Here is a 21,086-nt window from a genome sequence, read left to right as displayed (position 1 = left end):
ACAAAATAAAGACACTATAAATACACTATAAATACACTACACTATGAAGACACTTATACACTATAAATACACTACAAAATAAAGACACTATAAATACACTATAAATACACTACACTATGAAGACACTTTAAATACACTACACTATAAAGGCACTTTAAATACACCACAAAATAAAGACAATATAAAGACACTATAAATACACTATAAATACACTATAAACTGCGAAGAACCTGCTCCATAGCCGTCCCCGGTTGCGGCAGCAGGTCGTGTTGTTGACGTAGTAGGTGTCTCTGTTTGTCGACCGTCTGAGAGATGTCCAGATGTCTTCCTGCTTCCATATGTTGAAGCAGTATTCTGTAATGTAGACGCTGGGATTCGGGAAACAAGTGCAGGTGGTGAGTTTAATAATACATGAAACATGGACCAATACAAGGAAAAAGAGTAGCAAATGGACATGAAACAACGTTCATACTGCCTGGGGAATAAACCTGAGTGAGTGCCAGATATAGGGGAGGTAATGAGAGAGGAAATGGAGTATAGCTGTGCTTTATCATGAGGAGCAGGTGCACGTAATGACAGATGCCAGGTGCACGTAATGACAGATGCCAGGTGTGCGTAATGACAGATGCCAGGTGTTCGTAATGACAGATGCCAGGTGCACGTAATGACAGATGCCAGGTGCACGTAATGACAGATGCCAGGTGCTCGTAATGACAGATGCCAGGTGTTCGTAACGACAGATGCCAGGTGTTCGTAACGACAGATGCCAGGTGTTGGTAATGACAGATGCCAGGTGTTGGTACTGACAGATGCCAGGTGTTCGTAATGACAGAGAGCAAGTGAGCAAAATTTCTGAGGCGCTGTTTTCCATTGTCTCCTTATATGGCTGTGAATGCGACAGGAATGAGCTTACATTTCCTGCCGTTTCCCCAAGGTGTCGGCAGCATTGTGACGTATTTGTAGGCATATCATTGGAAGATTGACCATAAGAGACTACATTTTCCAAGTGTCCGCCTGGTGTCCTGCGTCGAAACTGGTGCGCAAACGCCAGGTGCAAGTATTTTTCCATTTGATAGAGAGGAGAAACCAGACTTCCACGAACGATATATCATCGAAGAGATATGTGAAAAACACCTTGAGGATTGATTCTAAACAACGTTTGCCATGTTTCAGTCGATATTATGGAGTTAATTTGGAAAAAAGTTTGCCGTTTTGATGACTGAATTTTGGGGTTTTTTTGGTAGCCAAATGTGATGTACAAAACGGAGCGATTTCTAATACACAAAGAATCTTTTTGGAAAAACTGAACATTTGCTATCTAACTGAGAGTCTCCTCATTGAAAACATCCGAAGTTCTTCAAAGGTAAATTATTTTATTTGAATGCTTTTCTTGTTTTTGTGAAAATGTTGCCCGCTCAATGCTACGCTAAATGCTACGCTAGCTATCAATACTGTTACACAAATGCTTGTTTTGCTATGGTTGAAAAGCATATTTTGAAAATCTGAGATGACAGTGTTGTTAACAAAAGTCTAAGCTTCAGAGCTAGCATATTTATTTCATTTCATTTGCGATTTTCATGAATAGTTAACGTTGCGTTATGGTAATGAGCTTGAGGCTGTACTCACGATCCCGGATCCGGGATGGCTAGTATCAAGAGGTTAACTTAACTTCTTAGTGATCCCTTCGCGCGCCAATCCCATTAACGGGATTGATTTGACAACACCCAGTGAAATTGCAGTGCTCCAAATTCAAAAACAGAAATACTCATAATAATAATTCATAAATCATACAAGTGTTACACATCAGTTTAAAGATTAACTTCTTGTTAATCCAGCCATAGTGTCAGATTTCAAAAAGGCTTTACGGCGAAAGCTCAGTGACACAATGGTAGGGATTAACTGAGCTGGTCTTGGGTCAATGATAAGTCATTGTCTCAACACAGCCTTGAAATGCGTGGACAGAGTCCAGGAGCCAAGATGATTTGGATGGACTCCGTCATTCCTGTAGAGTATCTTCTGTTTCCAGAAGGTGTCATAGTTATCTATAAAAGTGATTCCAACAGAGATACCAAAATATTTTAGCCAGGTGTGTAATGCCAATAGCCTGCTGAATCTTTCACACCCAAACGATGGTACCGGACCAGAAATAATTGGCCACTTTTTGGAATCTTTCAGTGCTAGAAGATCAGAGCTCTCCTGATATCGCTTGACCCCACATGGACTACAACAGCGGCCTTGTAATTTCCTGTTCTCGTGTTCCAGGATATCAAAGGGTACTCTTCAGGAAGGGATCATTGCAGAGTACCGGCCAGTCGGCTGTGGAGAGCCGGCATGCCGGCAACACTTCCACCTGTTCGGAGCGGCGTCCAGCTTCTTGGGTAGAAGTGGGTGGGCGTGCGTTCCCCAGTAGCTTGTGTAGGTTCGCTACTTGTTTGCTAAGAGTAGCAAACTAAAAGCAAAATAGACACAACTCCAGCAGCATTGAAAATGTTTGTTAGCGTTTTCCATGTGATGCTCCAGGCTAGCTAAGCTTCTGTGTCTCTCCTCTTGACAGGTATCCCCCAACTTGTCTGAGAGAGAACCACATGGTCAAAAACGTTAGGCCTAGGTAAGACTACACCAATCACACATTTCGTTCGAATTTTTGTCAAATTCACGATGTGAAAAATTAACGGTGGTTTAGAGTATTATAACTCAGGCTAGTAAAACACTTAGTGTATAACTCTAAATGAAAGGGTTCTCTGATTACAAACGGTTACTGTATGTCGGAGCGCCAGACATCACAGGACTCAATCATAGGTTTCCAAACACTGATTTCAACCAGTCAGGGAACCGATCAGCCTGCTCCTTTCCGATCTCTGTCACACACACACCAAACAAACACACATGCACACCCAAAATCGATAAGGACTCTCCTCTCTGATCTCTGTCACACACACACCACACAAACACACATGCACACCCAGTATCGATCAGGCCTCTCCTCTCTGATCTCTGTCACACACACACCACACAAACACACATGCACACCCAGTATCGATCAGGCCTCTCCTCTCTGATCTCCGTCACACACACACCACACAAACACACATGCACACCCAGTATCGATCAGGCCTCTCCTCTCTGATCTCCGTCACACACACACCACACAAACACACATGCACACCCAGTATCGATCAGGCCTCTCCTCTCTGATCTCTGTCACACACACACCACACAAACACACATGCACACCCAGTATCGATCAGGCCTCTCCTCTCTGAACTCTGTCACACACACACCACACAAACACACATGCACACCCAGTATCGATCAGGCCTCTCCTCTCTGATCTCTGTCACACACACACCACACAAACACACATGCACACCCAGTATCGATCAGGACTCTCCTCTCTGAACTCTGTCACACACACACCACACAAACACACATGCACACCCAGTATCGACCAGATCCTCTCCTCTCTGAACTCTAAGAGCTAAAGCAAAAATAAGGTGATTTAAAAACAGCCCCAGTGTGTAATAAAGCCAATCATAATGGCAGCTAAATCAGACACAGACACATACACAGACACAGAGACACACACACACAGACACACACACAGACACACACACAGACACACAGACACACACACACACACAGACAAACACACACACACACTCAGACACAGACAAACACACACACACACACTCAGACACAGACAAACACAGACACACAGACACACAGACACACAGACACACACACAAACACATAAAGACACACACACACACCCACAAACACACACACACACACACACAGATGCAAGCAATCACACACAGACACACACAGACACACACACACACACACACACACACACACACACACACACACACACATACACTATCATAATGGGCTAATGGCAGCTAAATCAATGTAGCTTCAGTTACTCCAGGATCCTGGACAGCATTAGGATGACATCATAGGGAATATTCAGGGTATTGAGGGTTCTATTAAGGCTCGTAAAGTGTACCCTGGAATCAATAGAAGCCTATGTCCCAAATGACACTATTTTCCCTACATTGTGCACTACTTTGACCAGACCCTTATGGGCACTTGTGCACTATAAAGGGAATAGGGTGCCATTTGGGAGTCCGACATTCTGTTTTTAGAGTGCTCGCCCCACGTCAAGACCAGACCACACAGGACCTACTCACCTACTCATCCACTCATCTCCTCCCTCACTCCTCTTTCTCTCCTCTCCTCCCCATCCCTCTCCTCTCTTCTCTTCTATAGATATAGTAGAATCAGACCAATGAAACATCAATATATAGTAGAATCAGACCAATGAAACATCAGGATATAGTAGAATCAGACCAATAAAACATCAGGATATAGTAGAATCAGACCAATGAAACATCAGGATATAGTAGAATCAGACCAATGAAACATCAGGATATAGTAGAATCAGACCAACGAAACATCAGGATATAGTAGAATCAGACCAATGAAACATCAGGATATAGTAGAATCAGACCAATGAAACATCAGGATATAGTAGAATCAGACCAATGAAACATCAGGATATAGTAGAATCAGACCAATAAAACATCAGAATATAGTAGAATCAGACCAATGAAACATCAGGATATAGTAGAATCAGACCAATAAAACATCAGGATATAGTAGAATCAGACCAATAAAACATCAGGATATAGTAGAATCAGACCAATAAAACATCAGGATATAGTAGAATCAGACCAATGAAACATCAGGATATAGTAGAATCAGACCAATAAAACATCAGGATATAGTAGAATCAGACCAATGAAACATCAGGATATAGTAGAATCAGACCAACGAAACATCAGGATATAGTAGAATCAGACCAATAAAACATCAGGATATAGTAGAATCAGACCAACGAAACATCAGGATATAGTAGAATCAGACCAATAAAACATCAGGATATAGTAGAATCAGACCATAATATTGTTGATTATCATATTCTCCTTACTGTTTGATAATGTTGCAGATTAATGCATGTTATGTAAATAAAACAATACCAAGTTATAAATAACATATGTTATTATGTCAATATGTTAATTAAGACAAATTGTCCTTTGCGCATATCATGAAGATATGGTTTATCTTAGGGATCGGCGTTCCGTCAACGGGACAGTTGTAAATAATGCAGCGCCTTGTGTCACGATCGTAGATTTTAGAGAAACAACAAATGTCGGTACATATTGTCACGGCCGTTGAAGGAAGAAGACCAAGGTGCAGCGTGGCGAGCGTTAATATTCCTTCATTTAAGAATGACGCCAACAACAAACCATACAAAAACAAACCGTGAAGCTAAAGGCTACGTGCCATGAACAAAGACAACTTCCCACAAAGAAAGGAGGGAAAACGGGCTGCCTAAGTATGGTTCCCAATCAGAGACAACGATAGACAGCTGTCCCTGATTGAGAACCGTACCCGGCCAAAACATAGAAATACAAAAACATAGAAAACAGAACATAGAATGCCCACCCCAAATCACGCCCTGACCAAACCAAATAGAGACATTAAAAGGCTCTCTCAGGTCAGGGCGTGACACATATAAGTGGCTGATATCGGCTGAAAGCTTAAATTATTGTTAAGATAACTGCACTGTCTAATTTACAGTAGCTATTACTGCTATTGTTTGAGGAGAGCGTGTGTCATGGCTGCCTAGATGTGAGCAGGGAACCTGTGTGTGTGTGTGTGTGTGTGTGTGTGTGTCAGGGCTGCCTAGATGTGAGCAGGGAACCTGTGTGTGTGTGTGTGTGTGTGTGTGTGTGTGTGTGTGTGTGTGTGTGTGTGTGTGTGTGTGTGTGTGTGTGTGTGTGTGTGTGTGTGTGTGTGTGAGTGTGTGTGTGTGAGTGTGAGTGAGTGAGTGAGTGAGTGAGTGAGTGAGTGAGTGAGTGAGTGAGTGAGTGAGTGAGTGAGTGAGTGAGTGAGTGAGTGAGTGAGTGAGTGAGTGAGAGAGAGAGAGAGGGCTGCCTAGCTGTGAGCAGCGAACCAGAGTGTGTGAACTAGGAGACTGGGCATGCAGGAGAGATCTAAATATAGGATGCAGTGTGATTACTGTTGCTACAGATACAGATACAATATGACTTAACAGGCTGTGATTACTGTTGCTACAGATACAATAGGACTTAACAGGCTGTGATTACTGTTGCTACAGATACAATAGGACTTAACAGGCTGTGATTACTGTTGCTACAGATACAATAGGACTTAACAGGCTGTGATTACTGTTGCTACAGATACAATAGGACTTAACAAGCTGTGATTACTGTTGCTACAGATACAACAGGACTTAACAAGCTGTGACTACTGTTGCTACAGATACAATAGGACTTAACAAGCTGTGATTACTGTTGCTACAGATACAATAGGACTTAACAGGCTGTGATTACTGTTGCTACAGATACAATAGGACTTAACAAGCTGTGATTACTGTTGCTACAGATACAACAGGACTTAACAAGCTGTGACTACTGTTGCTACAGATACAACAGGACTTAACAAGCTGTGATTACTGTTGCTACAGATACAATAGGACTTAACAAGCTGTGATTACTGTTGCTACAGATACAATAGGACTTAACAAGCTGTGACTACTGTTGCTACAGATACAATAGGACTTAACATGCTGTGATTACTGTTGCTACAGATACAACAGGACTTAACAAGCTGTGATTACTGTTGCTACAGATACAATAGGACTTAACAAGCTGTGATTACTGTTGCTACAGATACAACAGGACTTAACAAGCTGTGACTACTGTTGCTACAGATACAATAGGACTTAACAGGCTGTGATTACTGTTGCTACAGATACAACAGGACTTAACAAGCTGTGATTACTGTTGCTACAGATGCAATAGGACTTAACAAGCTGTGATTACTATCATGTTTCAGGTAAGACCCAAGTGCAGACTGTGTTGAAGTAACAATGTTTATTACAGCAACAGGGGCAGGCAATCGACAGGTCGAGGCAGGCAGGGGTCGATAATCCAGACTGGGGGGGGGCAAAGGTACAAGATGGCAGGCAGGCTCAGGGTCAGGTCATACAGCGTTCGGGAATCAAGAGGTGGGACAAAGGTACAGATACAGATACAACAGGATACAGATACAGATTCAGATACAACAGAATACAGATACAGATTCAGATACAACAGGATACAGATACAGATTCAGATACAACAGGATAAAGATACAGATTCAGATACAACAGGATAAAGATACAGATTCAGATACATCAGGATACAGATTCAACAGGATACAGACACAGATACAACAGGATAAAGATACAGATTCAGATACATCAGGATACAGATTCAACAGGATACAGATACAGATACAACAGGATACAGATACAGATACAAGAGGATACAGATACAGATACAACAGGATACAGATACAGATACAGATACAACAGGATAAAGATGCAGATTCAGATACATCAGGATACAGATTCAACAGGATACAGATACAACAGGATACAGATACAGATACAACAGGATACAGATACAACAGGATACAGATACAACAGGATACAGATACAACCGGATACAGATACAGATTCAGATACATCAGGATACAGATACAACAGGATACAGATACAACAGGATACAAACACAACAGGATACAGATACATATACAACAGGATACAGATGCAGATACAACTGGATACAGATACATATACAACAGGATACAGATACAACAGGGTACAGATACAACTGGATACAGATGCAGATAAAGATACAGATACAACATGATACAGAAGCAGATACAGCAGGATACAGATACAACAGGATACAGATACAGATCCAACAGGATACAGATACAGCAGGATACAGATACAACAGGATACAGATACAGATACAGCTGTAAACAGAAACGGCAGGATACAGATGCAACAGGATACAGATTCAGATACAGATACAACAGGATACAGATGCAGATGCAACAGGATACAGATGCAACAGGATACCGATACAACAGGATACAGATACAGATACAACAGGATACAGATGCAACAGGATACAGATACAACAAGATACAGATACAACAAGATACAGATACAACAGGATACAGATACAACAAAGTAGAACAAAAACACGAGAAATAAAAATAAAAGTAAGAAGAACATGATAAAGTAAGTGTCCATAATATATACAGGGTCATTTCCAGTACCATATTAACAATGGAAGATTACTATATATGGGGGAAGGTGACTATATACAGGGTCAGTACCATATTAACATTGTACAGGGATTCTGGAGTGATAGAGGTAGATATGTATAGGGGGAAGGGGACAGGGATACTGGAGTGATGGAGGTAGATATGTATAGGGGGAAGGAGACAGGGATACTGGAATGATGGAGGTAGCTATGTATAGGGGGAAGGAGACAGGGATACTGGAGTGATGGAGGTAGATATGTATAGGGGGAAGGTGACTATAAACAGGGTAAGTACCATATTAATAATATACAGGGATACTGTAGTGATGGAGGTAGATATGTATAGGGGTAAGGAGACAGGGATACTGGAGTGATGGAGGTATGGAGGTAGATATGTATAGGGGGAAGGTGACTAGGTGTAACGGATGTGAAACGGCTAGCTTAGTTAGCGTGGGCGCTAAATAGCGTTTCAATCAGTGACGTCACTTGCTCTGAGACCTTGAAGTAGTAGTTCCCCTTGCTCTGCAAGGGCCGCGGCTTTTGTGGAGCGATGGGTAACGATGCTTCGAGGGTGACTGTTGATGTGTGCAGAAGGTCCCTGGTTCGCGCCCGGGTATGGGCGAGGGGACGGTCTAAAATTATACTGTTACATTGATGCTGTTGACCCGGATTACTGGTTGCTGCGGAAAAAGGAGGAAGGTCAAAAGGGGGGTGAGTGTAACGGATGTGAAACGGCTAGCTTAGTTAGCGTGGGCGCTAAATAGCGTTTCAATCAGTGACGTCACTTGCTCTGAGACCTTGAAGTAGTAGTTCCCCTTGCTCTGCAAGGGCCGCGGCTTTTGTGGAGCGATGGGTAACGATGCTTCGAGGGTGACTGTTGATGTGTGCAGAAGGTCCCTAGTTCGCGCCCGGGTATGGGCGAGGGGACGGTCTAAAATTATACTGTTACATAGGCATCAGAATATATGATAAACAGAGAAGCAGCGTATATGATGATTGTATGTAGAGTCAATATAAATGTATGTGAGCAAATGATACAGTGAGTGTTTGTTGGAGTATTAAAGTGTGTTGGGCCTGTGAGCAGTGGTAGAAAAAGTACCCAATTGTCATACTTGAGTAAAAGTAAAGGTACCTTAATAGAAAATGACTCAAGTAAAGTGAAATTCACCCAGTAAAATACTACTTGAGTAAAAGTCTAAAAGTATTTGTTTTTAAATATACTTCAGTATCAAAAGTAAATGTAATTTCTAAAATATATTTAAGTATCATTAATTAGAAGTATGAATAATTTCACATTCCTTATGTTAAGCAAACCAAATGTTTTTTGTTGTTGTTATTTACAGATTTCCTGTGGCATACCAACACTCAGACATAATTTACACACGAAGTGAGTCTGCCAGATCTGAGGCAGTAGAGATGACCAGGGATGTTCTCTGTTTAGTGAGTCCTCCAGATCAGAGGCAGTAGAGATGACCAGGGATGTTCTCTGTTTAGTGAGTCCTCCAGATCAGAGGCAGTAGAGATGACCAGGGATGTTCTCTGTTTAGTGAGTCCTCCAGATCAGAGGCAGTAGGGAGGACCAGGGATGTTCTCTGTTTAGTGAGTCCTCCAGATCAGAGGCAGTAGAGGTGACCAGGGATGTTCTCTGTTTAGTGAGTCCTCCAGATCAGAGGCAGTAGAGATGACCAGGGATGTTCTCTGTTTAGTGAGTCCGCCAGATCAGAGGCAGTAGAGATGACCAGGGATGTTCTCTGTTTAGTGAGTCCTCCAGATCAGAGGCAGTAGAGATGACCAGGGATGTTCTCTGTTTAGTGAGTCCTCCAGATCAGAGGCAGTAGAGATGACCAGGGATGTTCTCTGTTTAGTGAGTCCTCCAGATCAGAGGCAGTAGAGATGACCAGGGATGTTCTCTTGATAATTATGTGAATTGGACCATTTTCCTGTCCTGCTAAGCATTCAAAATGTAACGACTACTTTTGGGTGTCAGGGAAAAATGGATGGAGTAAAAAGTACACTACTGTTCAACAGTTTGGGGTCACTTAGAAATGTTCTTGTTTTTGAAAGAACAAAACAAAATGTCATTAAAAATAACAGCAAATTGATCAGACCTGAGATGTCAGTCTAGATGGTTAGCGTTGCAGAAATATACTAGCTACCCTGTTTAATGCGTTTTCCAACGCTTAAATTGGAAAAACGCTGCATGTTTTGAGGTCAGGTCTGGCAGATAACGATAATTAATCATTCACAACGTGCTCCTCTCACAGACCTATCCGTACTGTTCTTGTTATATTCGTGTCTGTAGAAAATCCCCTTTATTTAACAGTGACACCTGCTGGTTGGAAAATTAGATTGTGTAATGTGTCCTACACTGCATTGGGGGGGACGTGTTGTCTTTAAAACGTCTTCTGTTTTTTTCCTGTCTACGCTCGTTTGAATCGATGGTTCACACAAAGATAGTAAAGTATAATGATATGCTAAAACTGCTTCTCCAATAGAAATCATGGTGGCGTTGCTATGCTCATGCGCAGAAAACGTCATCGGGTCTAACATTCTTCCCGCGCCGAACTGCGCATGTGGAAACCGTCAAATCAAAGACACTCCTTCAAATATAACGTTTTTTTTTTTACAGAAATTAAAATGTGCTAGTTTGTTACTTTCATAAGTTTGGAGTAATAGCATGATTAACTACTTAAGACATCGGCTAGAATATAGGTTATTGCTTTAGATTTCAAGAAAATGAACAACTAAAGGAAGAATTTTACACTTCTCTCATTGACATGTCAAACCCCAAACCAAACTTCATAATTGTTCTCGGAAGTGTTGCGCCTCTGGGTTTAGAAACTCTGTGGTTCATATTTCCTTGACTTTGCGTCATTTCTTCCTCTTCCTGTTGTCGTCTGTATGTCAGGCAGGTAGAGCTCATTGTACTCCCGAGTCCAACATATAATCTGCATCAATCCTCCTATCAATGTTTTAGATTCATATACAACGTGAACATGTAGTGTAAAATATCACCTACAACCACAGTCGTCTTTCAATCTGTTGACTTTGTTCCCCGTTATGATGATTAACCACGCATAGCTCGGGTTTTCTAGTCGCTAGTTTTATCTTGTTGGCAAAACGAAAGCGTTTCATTCCGCCTGCATGTCACCAACCTGAAGTAGTCCACTGTTGAAAACGACCATTCTGGTGTTACTTTTTTTATCTCAAACATTCACCTCCTAAAAGGAGAATAACGTCGGTGTTCATGTCTTTGCAGACGCATCTCGGATCTCTGGCTTGTTAGAAACATGCTAACTAACTAACTACTGTCTACCGGTATCTTATCCGTTAACTACAGCGCTAAGAACGGGGGCATTTAGTAAGGAAATGTGAGAGTTGCAGGGTGGATCTTTCCAGTGTACAAAAGTTACTTTAATTCCACATTTTTATTTTTGTCAACAGCTCCACAGAACAGAAATGGCCAAGTCAAAGAATCACACCACCCACAACCAGTGTAAGTAGAAATGAAAATGAATGAACAACAGTGGTAGGCTTGATTACCAACAACGACGAGACGGCCTACAGGGAGGAGGTGAGGGCCCTCGGAGTGTGGTGTCAGGAAAATAACCTCACACTCAACGTCAACAAAACTAAGGAGATGATTGTGGACTTCAGGAAACAGCAGAGGGAACACCCCCCTATCCACATCGATGGAACAGTAGTGGAGAGGGTAGCAAGTTTTAAGTTCCTCGGCATACACATCACAGACAAACTGAATTGGTCCACTCACACAGACAGCATCGTGAAGAAGGCGCAGCAGCGCCTCTTCAACCTCAGGAGGCTGAAGAAATTCGGCTTGTCACCAAAAGCACTCACAAACTTCTACAGATGCACAATCGAGAGCATCCTGGCGGGCTGCATCACCGCCTGGTATGGCAACTGCACCGCCCTCAACCGTAAGGCTCTCCAGAGGGTAGTGAGGTCTGCACAACGCATCACCGGGGGCAAACTACCTGCCCTCCAGGACACCTACACCACCCGATGTCACAGGAAGGCCATAAAGATCATCAAGGACATCAACCACCCGAGCCACTGCCTGTTCACCCCGCTATCATCCAGAAGGCGAGGTCAGTACAGGTGCATCAAAGCTGGGACCGAGAGACTGAAAAACAGCTTCTATCTCAAGGCCATCAGACTGTTAAACAGCCACCACTAACACTGAGTGGCTGCTGCCAACACACTGACACTGACTCAACTCCAGCCACTTTAATAATGGGAATTGATGGGAAATGATGTAAATATATCACTAGCCACTTTAAACAATCCTACCTTATATGATGTTACTTACCCTACATTATTCATCTCATATGCATACGTATATACTGTACTCTATATCATCGACTGTATCCTTATGTAATACATGTATCACTAGCCACTTTAAACTATGCCACTTTGTTTACATACTCATCTCATATGTACATACTGTACTCGATACCATCTACTGTATCTTGCCTATGCTCCTCTGTACCATCACTCATTCATATATCCTTATGTACATATTCTTTATCCCCTTACACTGTGTACAAGACAGTAGTTTTGGAATTGTTAGTTAGATTACTTGTTATTACTGCATTGTCGGAACTAGAAGCACAAGCATTTCGCTACACTCGCATTAACATCTGCTAACCATGTGTATGTGACAAATAAAATGTGATTTGATTTGATTTGATTTGAATTGGTAAGGTTAGCTGTGAAACTACCCAGCTAGTTAACTACCCCAGGTTACCGCTGTGAAACTACCCAGCTAGTTAACTACCCCAGGTTACCACTGTGAAACTACCCAGCTAGTTAACTACCCCAGGTTACCGCTGTGAAACTACCCAGCTAGTTAACTACCCCAGGTTACCACTGTGAAACTACCCAGCTAGTTAACTACCCCAGGTTACCGCTGTGAAACTACCCAGCTAGTTAACTACCCCAGGTTACCGCTGTGAAACTACCCAGCTAGTTAACTACCCCAGGTTACCGCTGTGAAACTACCCAGCTAGTTAACTACCCCAGGTTACCGCTGTGAAACTACCCAGCTAGTTAACTACCCCAGGTTACCACTGTGAAACTACCCAGCTAGTTAACTACCCCAGGTTACCGCTGTGGAACTACCCAGCTAGTTAACTACCCCAGGTTACCACTGTGAAACTACCCAGCTAGTTAACTACCCCAGGTTACCACTGTGAAACTACCCATCTAGTTAACTACCCCAGGTTACCACTGTGAAACTACCCAGCTAGTTAACTACCCCAGGTTACCGCTGTGAAACTATCCAGCTAGTTAACTACACCAGGTTACCGCTGTGAAACTACCCAGCTAGTTAACTACACCAGGTTACCGCTGTGTGACGACGATGGGCTAGTTAACTACACCAGGTTACCGCTGTGTGACGACGATGGGCTAGTTAACTACACCAGGTTACCGCTGTGAAACTACCCAGCTAGTTAACTACACCAGGTTACCGCTAAGTGACGACGATGGGCTAGTTAACTACACCAGGTTACCGCTGTGAAACTATCCAGCTAGATAACTACACCAGGTTACCGCTGAGTGACGATGATGATGATGATGAGCGAACTAATGATGCCCTGTTCAAAACGGTTCCCAAACTTGTTGAGTACCAGTCTCTTTCCTCTCTGTCTACAGCCCGTAAGGCCCACAGGAATGGGATCAAGAAGCCCAGACCAGACCGATACGAGTCCATGAAAGGGGTATGTAATTGTAAGGTGTCCAATCAAAAAAATTTGATCAATAGGTAAAATAATATTTTAACTGTATAGATAATCCTCTTAAGAAAACCAATGGTCCAAACCTCATGTCTCGTATCATAATCCATTCAAAACCTACTGGAGTTTTTACCCTTGTAGGATGGTCAACATTAGGGTGACTAATTCAATGGAGGCCAGAGAACAACATTGTCTAAAATCAGAAAAAGAGCATTGTGTCAGTTAGGCTGGGTGCTGTGTGAGAAGGCCAACTGACAGGCTTACCGTTGAATTCTTCATCTTCTCAATTCCAGACGACGGTATAGAGATGGTTATCGTATTTTCATATTTTAGTGTACGCTGTTCATATTAATGACAAGTTCCTGTTCTTTGTCGAAGACTTCTCACAAGAACAAGTGTATCTCTGAAATGTCAACGTACCACTGAGCGTACGCAAGTTTTTTAAAAACATTTTCAAAGCCTTTTACATTTAATGCAGCTTGTCATTCTAATTTAGTTATTTACGACCCGCGTAAACAAAATGTAAGACGACGACCACATTTTAAATCCTCTAAGTTTTTGCGAGAAACCCTCACCGTTCTGTCGAGCTCGGCGCTTATTATGCAATGTATTAGCTTACGAAATCTGACTTTCTGGATATAATGATGTATTAAAGACTGAACGATTCTCAATATAAAGAATCATATCGGTCTGGTATTTTCTAACATCTCTGGGCAGAGTGGCTGGACACCCTGTGCATTGATCTGCTGGCTGATCCATCAGTCGATGGTGATTAGGACATCAGATGTGGGCGCCTCAAATAATAATTTGTGACGTGGACATCCTGTGAGGTAGCTCTCCCATGGCTCTGTCCTCGTGGCGTACGGGAGCGTAGCACTTCGATGCTGTGACGTACAGTCCCTTTCCACGGCGTCGGAGAGCAAGCTTTGTCCCCCCCCCGGCCCTCGGGCTGGTGAGGACGGCGTTCTGTATATTCCTACATCTTCCCAGAGCCCTTTGGGTCATGACTGGGGGGCTAAACCATGCATTGCACAATTTCCATTTGTAGGAGCCACTTTCCTGTTTTCGTGCTTATAATTCTACCTGTGATTTTATATATATTTTTATATTTAAAACAGGACTAATGCATTTTTACTATTGTCTACATTGTAGAATAATAGTGAAGACGTCAAAACTATAAAATAACATGGAATCATGTAGTAACCAAAGAAGTGTTAAACAAATCAAAACATATTTGAGATTCTTCAAAGTAGCCACCCTTTGCCTTGTTGACAGCTATGCACACTCTTGGCATTCTCTCAACCAGCTTCACCTGGAATGATTTTAACAGTCTTGAAGGAGTTCCCACATATGCTGAGCACCTGTTGGCTGCTTTTCCTTCAGTCTGCGGTCCAAGTCATCCAAAACCATCTCACTTTGGTTGAGGTCAGGTGATTGTGGAGGCCAGCTCATTTGATGCAGCACTCCCATCACTCTCCTTGGTCAAATTGCCCTGACAGAGCCTGGAGGTGTGTTTTGGATCATTTTCCTGTTGAACAACAACTTATTGTCCCACTAAGCGTAAACCAGATGGGATGGCGTATCTCTGCAGAATGCTGTGGAATCCATGCTGGTTAAGTGTGACTTGAAATCTAAATCAATCCCCTACATTGTCACCAGCAAAGCACCCCCACACCATCACACCTCAATGCTTCACAGTGGGAACCACACATGCGGAGATCATCCATTCACCTACTCTGCGTCTCACAAAGACACGGCGGTTGGAACCAAAAATCTCAAATTTCTAGTCATCAGACCAAAGGACAGATTTCCACCAGTCTAAAGTCAATTGCTAGTGTTTCTTGGCCAAAGCAAGTCTCTTCTTATTGGTGTCCTTTAGTAGTGGTTTCTTTGCAACAATTCAACCATGAAGGCCTGATTCATACAGTCTCCCCTGAACAGTTGATGTTTATGTGTCTGTTACTTGAACTCTGAAGCATTTATTTTGGGCTGCAGTTTCTGAGGCTGGTAACTCTAATGAACTTATCCTCTGCAGCAGAGGTAACTCTGGGTCTTCCTTTCTTGTGGTGGTCCTCATGGGAACCAGTTTCATCATAGCGTTTGATGGTTTTTGCGACTGCACTTGAAGAAACTTTCAAAGTTCTTGACATTTTCCGCATTGACTGACCTTCATGTCTTAAAGTAATGATGGACTGTCGTTTCTCTTTGCTTATTTGAGCTGTTCTGGCCATAATATTGACTTGGTATTTTACCAAACAGGGCTATCTTCTGTATACCACCCCTACCATGTCACAATACAACTGATTGGCTCAAATGCATTAAGGAAATTCCACAAATTAACTTTTAACAAAGCACACCTGTTAATTGAAATGCATTCCACTGTGTAAAGCTGTTATCAAGACAAAGGCTGGCAACTTTGAACAATCTCATCTAAAATAAATAAAAAAAATTTAGGTTACTACATAGTTCCATGTGTTATTTCATAGTTTTGATGTCTTCATTATTCTACAATGTAAAAATGTAAAGAACCCTGTAATGAGGAGGCGTATCTTAACTTTTGACCTGCAGTGTCTATATATTTTTGTTCAGTGTATTTGTTATAAAGGCAACAAAGTGTTGGTCCCATGTTTCATGAGCTGAAATAAAAGATCCCAGAAATGTTCCTTACACACACACACAGCTTATTTCTCTCAAATTGCACGCAAATGTGTTTACATCCTTGTTCGTGATCATTTCTCCTTTTGATAATCCATCCACCTGACAAGTGTCCATCAGAGCTGTTGGCAGATAATGTTAATTAGCTCCACAACAGGCTTCTTCACCTGTGAAATGGTCTGAGACCAGCCACCTGGACAGCTGGTGAAGCTATGGGTTTACACAACTGAAGACTTTTTGCATAAAGAAACCGTCTCAGGGAAGCTCATCTGCGTGATCGTCGTCCTCACCGGGGTCTTAACCTGACTGCAGTTTGGCGTCGTAACAGATTTCAATGGGAAAAATGCTCACCTTCAATGGCCACTGGCACGCTGGAGAAATGTGCTCTTCACGGATGAATGTCAACGTTGTGAACAGGGTGCCCCATGGTGGCGGTGGGGTTATTGGTATGGGCCGGTAAAAGCTACAGACAACTAACGCGATTGCATTTTATCGATGGCAATTTGAATGAACAGATCTTGAGGCCCGTTGTCGTGCCATTCATCCACCCACCATCACCTCATGTTTCAGCATGATAATGCACGGCCCCATGTCACAAGGATCTGTACACAATTCCTGGTAGCTGATAATGTCCCAGTTCTTCCATGGCCTGCATACTCACCAGACATGTCACCCATTGAGCATGTTTGGGATGCTCTGGATCGATGTGTACGACAGCGTGTTCCAGTTCCCGCCAATATCCAGCAACTTCACACAGCCATTGAAGAGGAGTGGGACAACATTCCAACAATCACCAGCCTGATCAACTCTATGTGAAGGAGATGTGTTGTGCTGCATGAGGCAAATGGTGGTCACACCAGATACTGACTGGTTTTCTGATCCATGTCTCTACCTTTATTGCTGTTGCTATCTGTGACCAACAGATACATATTCTGTATTCCCATTTATGTGAAATTCATAGATTAGGCCCTAATGAATTAATTTAAATTGACTGATTTCCTTATGAGGTGTAACTCAGTAAAATGTTTGAAGTTGTTGCATGTTATGTTTACATTTGGTTTGATTGGTCAGACTGTTTCAAACTTTAATTCATGTAGCCTATAAGAGACAATTGGTCCTGCCTCTGGTAGATAATTCATTTAGTTGGAGTCAAAAGACTTCTGGGAAATAGTTATGACTGTTTAGAATAAGGGGTTAGAATAAGGGGTCATTTTTTTAATGAATGGTTGAAATCTGCTGGTGGTATGGGTGAGATGTTTAGCAAAGGAGGTTGATCCTACTGCACGCTGTACCAATCCTACTGCACACTGTACCAATCCTACTGCACGCTGTACCAATCCTACTGCACGCTGTACCAATCCTACTGCACGCTGTACCAATCCTACTGCACACTGTACCAATCCTACTGCACGCTGTACCAATCCTACTGCACGCTGTACCAATCCTACTGCACGCTGTACCAATCCTACTGCACGCTGTACCAATCCTACTGCACGCTGTACCAATCCTGCTGCACGCTGTACCAATCCTGCTGCACGCTGTACCAATCCTACTGCATGCTGTACCAATCCTGCTGCACGCTGTACCAACTCTACTGCACGCTCTACCAATCCTACTGCACGCTCTACCAATCCTACTGCACGCTGTACCAATCCTACTGCACGCTGTACCAATCCTACTGCACGCTCTACCAACCCTTACATCCTTCAGATGTATACATTTTATGGAACACACTTTCAGTATTGTTCACATATGAAAAGTGACATATTTCCGCAACTTACTGTCTGTCTCCTTGTTCTTCTCCAGGTCGACCCGAAGTTCATGAAGAACATGCGTTTCGCCAAGAAGCACAACAAGAAGGGACAGAAGACAGCCAACGCAGCAGCCAAGAGGATTGCAGTGGCAGCCGCTCCTTAGACGGCGTGGCAGATCACCGCATGTCCACGTTCCATTGACTTTGTTACCATCACAATAAAGCTTTGTTATTTTTATCGGGAACTTTTTGCTGAAAAGTTCTGAATGTAGTGCTCACTGGCTAAAAGTTGTACCCGAAAATTACCTGCTTTATCACGCGCTGATAGGAGCACCAAGTCATTGCTCTCCGTCTCTGCTGTGTCCACTGAGCCATTGGGCTCATCTTGCAATCTCATTGGATAAAGGGGGGGGGGGGGGGGGGGGGGGGTGTAGGGAAAAATGACGTGGCACAGCTTTGAAGAAAACAGTTTCTCTGAAAATGGGGATTTTGTGGCTAATTTAGGGTAGACAGTAATTCTGCATGTAGGAGCTACGAATGGACACATCCTAAAGCACCAGGTTTACAAAATATTTTGTTAGTACCCGGAGCATGTCTTTAAAAATTACTTGTGGAATTAAGGTATGATCTTGTCACGTGGCCATCTTGTCCAATCCCAATGGATGATTTTTATCTTTGTACCAGCACACCAGATTCAACTCATCAATCCTTAAATTGAGTGTTGGGGCCAGGATTAACTAACACTAGTTTAGGGGTATGGATGGGTCTTCAAAACTAGTTTAGGGGTATGGATGGGTCCAACACTAGTTTAGGGGTATGGATGGGTCTTCAAAACTAGTTTAGGGGTATGGATGGGTCCAACACTAGTTTAGGGGTATGGATGGGTCCAACACTAGTTTAGGGGTATGGATGGGTCTTCCAACACTAGTTTAGGGGTATGGATGGGTCTTCCAACACTAGTTTAGGGGTATGGATGGGTCTTCCAACACTAGTTTAGGGGTATGGATGGGTCTAACACTAGTTTAGGGGTATGGATGGGTCCAACACTAGTTTAGGGGTATGGATGGGTCTTCAAAACTAGTTTAGGGGTATGGATGGGTCCAACACTAGTTTAGGGGTATGGATGGGTCTAACACTAGTTTAGGGGTATGGATGGGTCCAACACTAGTTTAGGGGTATGGATGGGTCTAACACTAGTTTAGGGGTATGGATGGGTCTAACGCTAGTTTAGGGGTATGGATGGGTCTAACACTAGTTTAGGGGTATGGATGGGTCCAACACTAGTTTAGGGGTATGGATGGGTCCAACACTAGTTTAGGGGTATGGATGGGTCCAACACTAGTTTAGGGGTATGGATGGGTCCAACACTAGTTTAGGGGTATGGATGGGTCTAACACTAGTTTAGGGGTATGGATGGGTCTAACACTAGTTTAGGGGTATGGATGGGTCTAACACTAGTTTAGGGGTATGGATGTGTCTTCCAACACTAGTTTAGGGGTATGGATGGGTCTAACACTAGTTTAGGGGTATGGATGGGTCCAACACTAGTTTAGGGGTATGGATGGGTCTAACACTAGTTTAGGGGTATGGATGGGTCCAACACAAGTTTAGGGGTATGGATGGGTCCAACACTAGTTTAGGGGTATGGATGGGTCTGAGTTAATCTGACTGGGGAAGTAGATGGGCCAAAATCTCTCACCATCTCTTTAAGATCAATCAAATGTATTTATAAAGCGCTTCTTACATCATCAGATGCCACAAAGTGCTGTACAGAAACAACCTAAAACAGCAAGCAATGCAGGTGTAGAAGCACGGTGGCTAGGAAAAACTCCCTAGAAAGGCAGGAACCTTGGAAGAACTGTGGTATCCCGAACCAGGCAATGTATAGCCCCACCCACTTTGCCAAAGCACAGCCCCCACACAACTAGAGGGATGACCACCAACTTACTACCCTGAGACAAGGCTGAGTATAGCCCACAAAGATCTCCAAGCCCGAGGGGGTGCAAAACCAGACCGGAAGATTATGTCTGTGACTCAACCCACTCAAGTGATGCACCCCTCCTAGGGACAGCATGGAAGAGCACGAGTAAGCCAGTGACTCATCCCCCGTAACTGGGTTAGAGGCAGAGAATCCAAGTGGAGAGAGGGGAGCCAGCCAGGCAGAGACAGCAAGGGCGGTTCGTTGCTCCGTTGCCTTACCGTTTCACCTTCACACCCCATGGCCAGACAACACTCAATCATAGGACCAACTGAAGAGATGAGTGGCGTTCGTTTTGTGCACCTGTCACGTGTGCTCCCTCTCCGACCTCTCGGTCACCAGGCTGCTGATTATTGATTAATAATAATAATTATTATTATGACACACCTGTCACCATCGTCACACGCCTCAGCGCCTCATGACACACCTGTCACCATCGTCACACGCATCAGCGCCTCATGACACACCTGTCACCATCGTCACACGCATCATGACACACCTGTCACCATCGTCACACACATCAGCGCCTCATGACACACCTGGACTCCCATCACCTACCTAATTACCTGCCCTGTTTATGTCACCCTCTTTGGTTCCTTCCCCAGGCACTATTGTTTCTGTTTCATGTCTGTGCTGTTCGTATTTCTTGTTTTGTATAATGTTTCATTTATTATTAAATTATTCACTCCCTGAACTTGCGCCCCAGCGTCCACACGCTACAGAATCACATAATTTATCACCTGAACATAAAG

At 43.1% G+C, this 21,086-nt stretch overlaps 1 protein-coding gene and 1 non-coding gene across 2 annotated transcripts; both read left to right on the top strand.

Annotated features, from left to right (window-relative positions):
• The first annotated feature begins 11,070 nt into the window (after positions 1-11,070).
• Positions 11,071-18,601, top strand: LOC110494834 (60S ribosomal protein L29). Its single transcript, XM_036948356.1, has 4 exons — positions 11,071-11,104; positions 11,637-11,688; positions 13,869-13,933; positions 18,410-18,601. The coding sequence occupies exons 2-4, from the start codon at positions 11,652-11,654 to the stop codon at positions 18,518-18,520; spliced, it is 213 nt and encodes a 70-aa protein (XP_036804251.1). The 5' UTR covers positions 11,071-11,104; positions 11,637-11,651; the 3' UTR covers positions 18,521-18,601.
• LOC118940649 lies at positions 14,758-14,985 on the top strand. Its single transcript, XR_005037236.1, has one exon. It is a non-coding gene; the product is annotated as a small nucleolar RNA SNORA73 family (small nucleolar RNA).
• Positions 18,602-21,086: the final 2,485 nt, after the last annotated feature.

The sequence above is a fragment of the Oncorhynchus mykiss genome, chromosome 17 (genome assembly GCF_013265735.2).
Source record: "Oncorhynchus mykiss isolate Arlee chromosome 17, USDA_OmykA_1.1, whole genome shotgun sequence".
In the NCBI taxonomy this organism is placed as follows: Eukaryota; Metazoa; Chordata; class Actinopteri; order Salmoniformes; family Salmonidae; genus Oncorhynchus; species Oncorhynchus mykiss.
The sequence above is the reverse complement of the archived record's forward strand: the minus strand, read 5'-3'. Positions and strand labels throughout refer to the sequence as shown.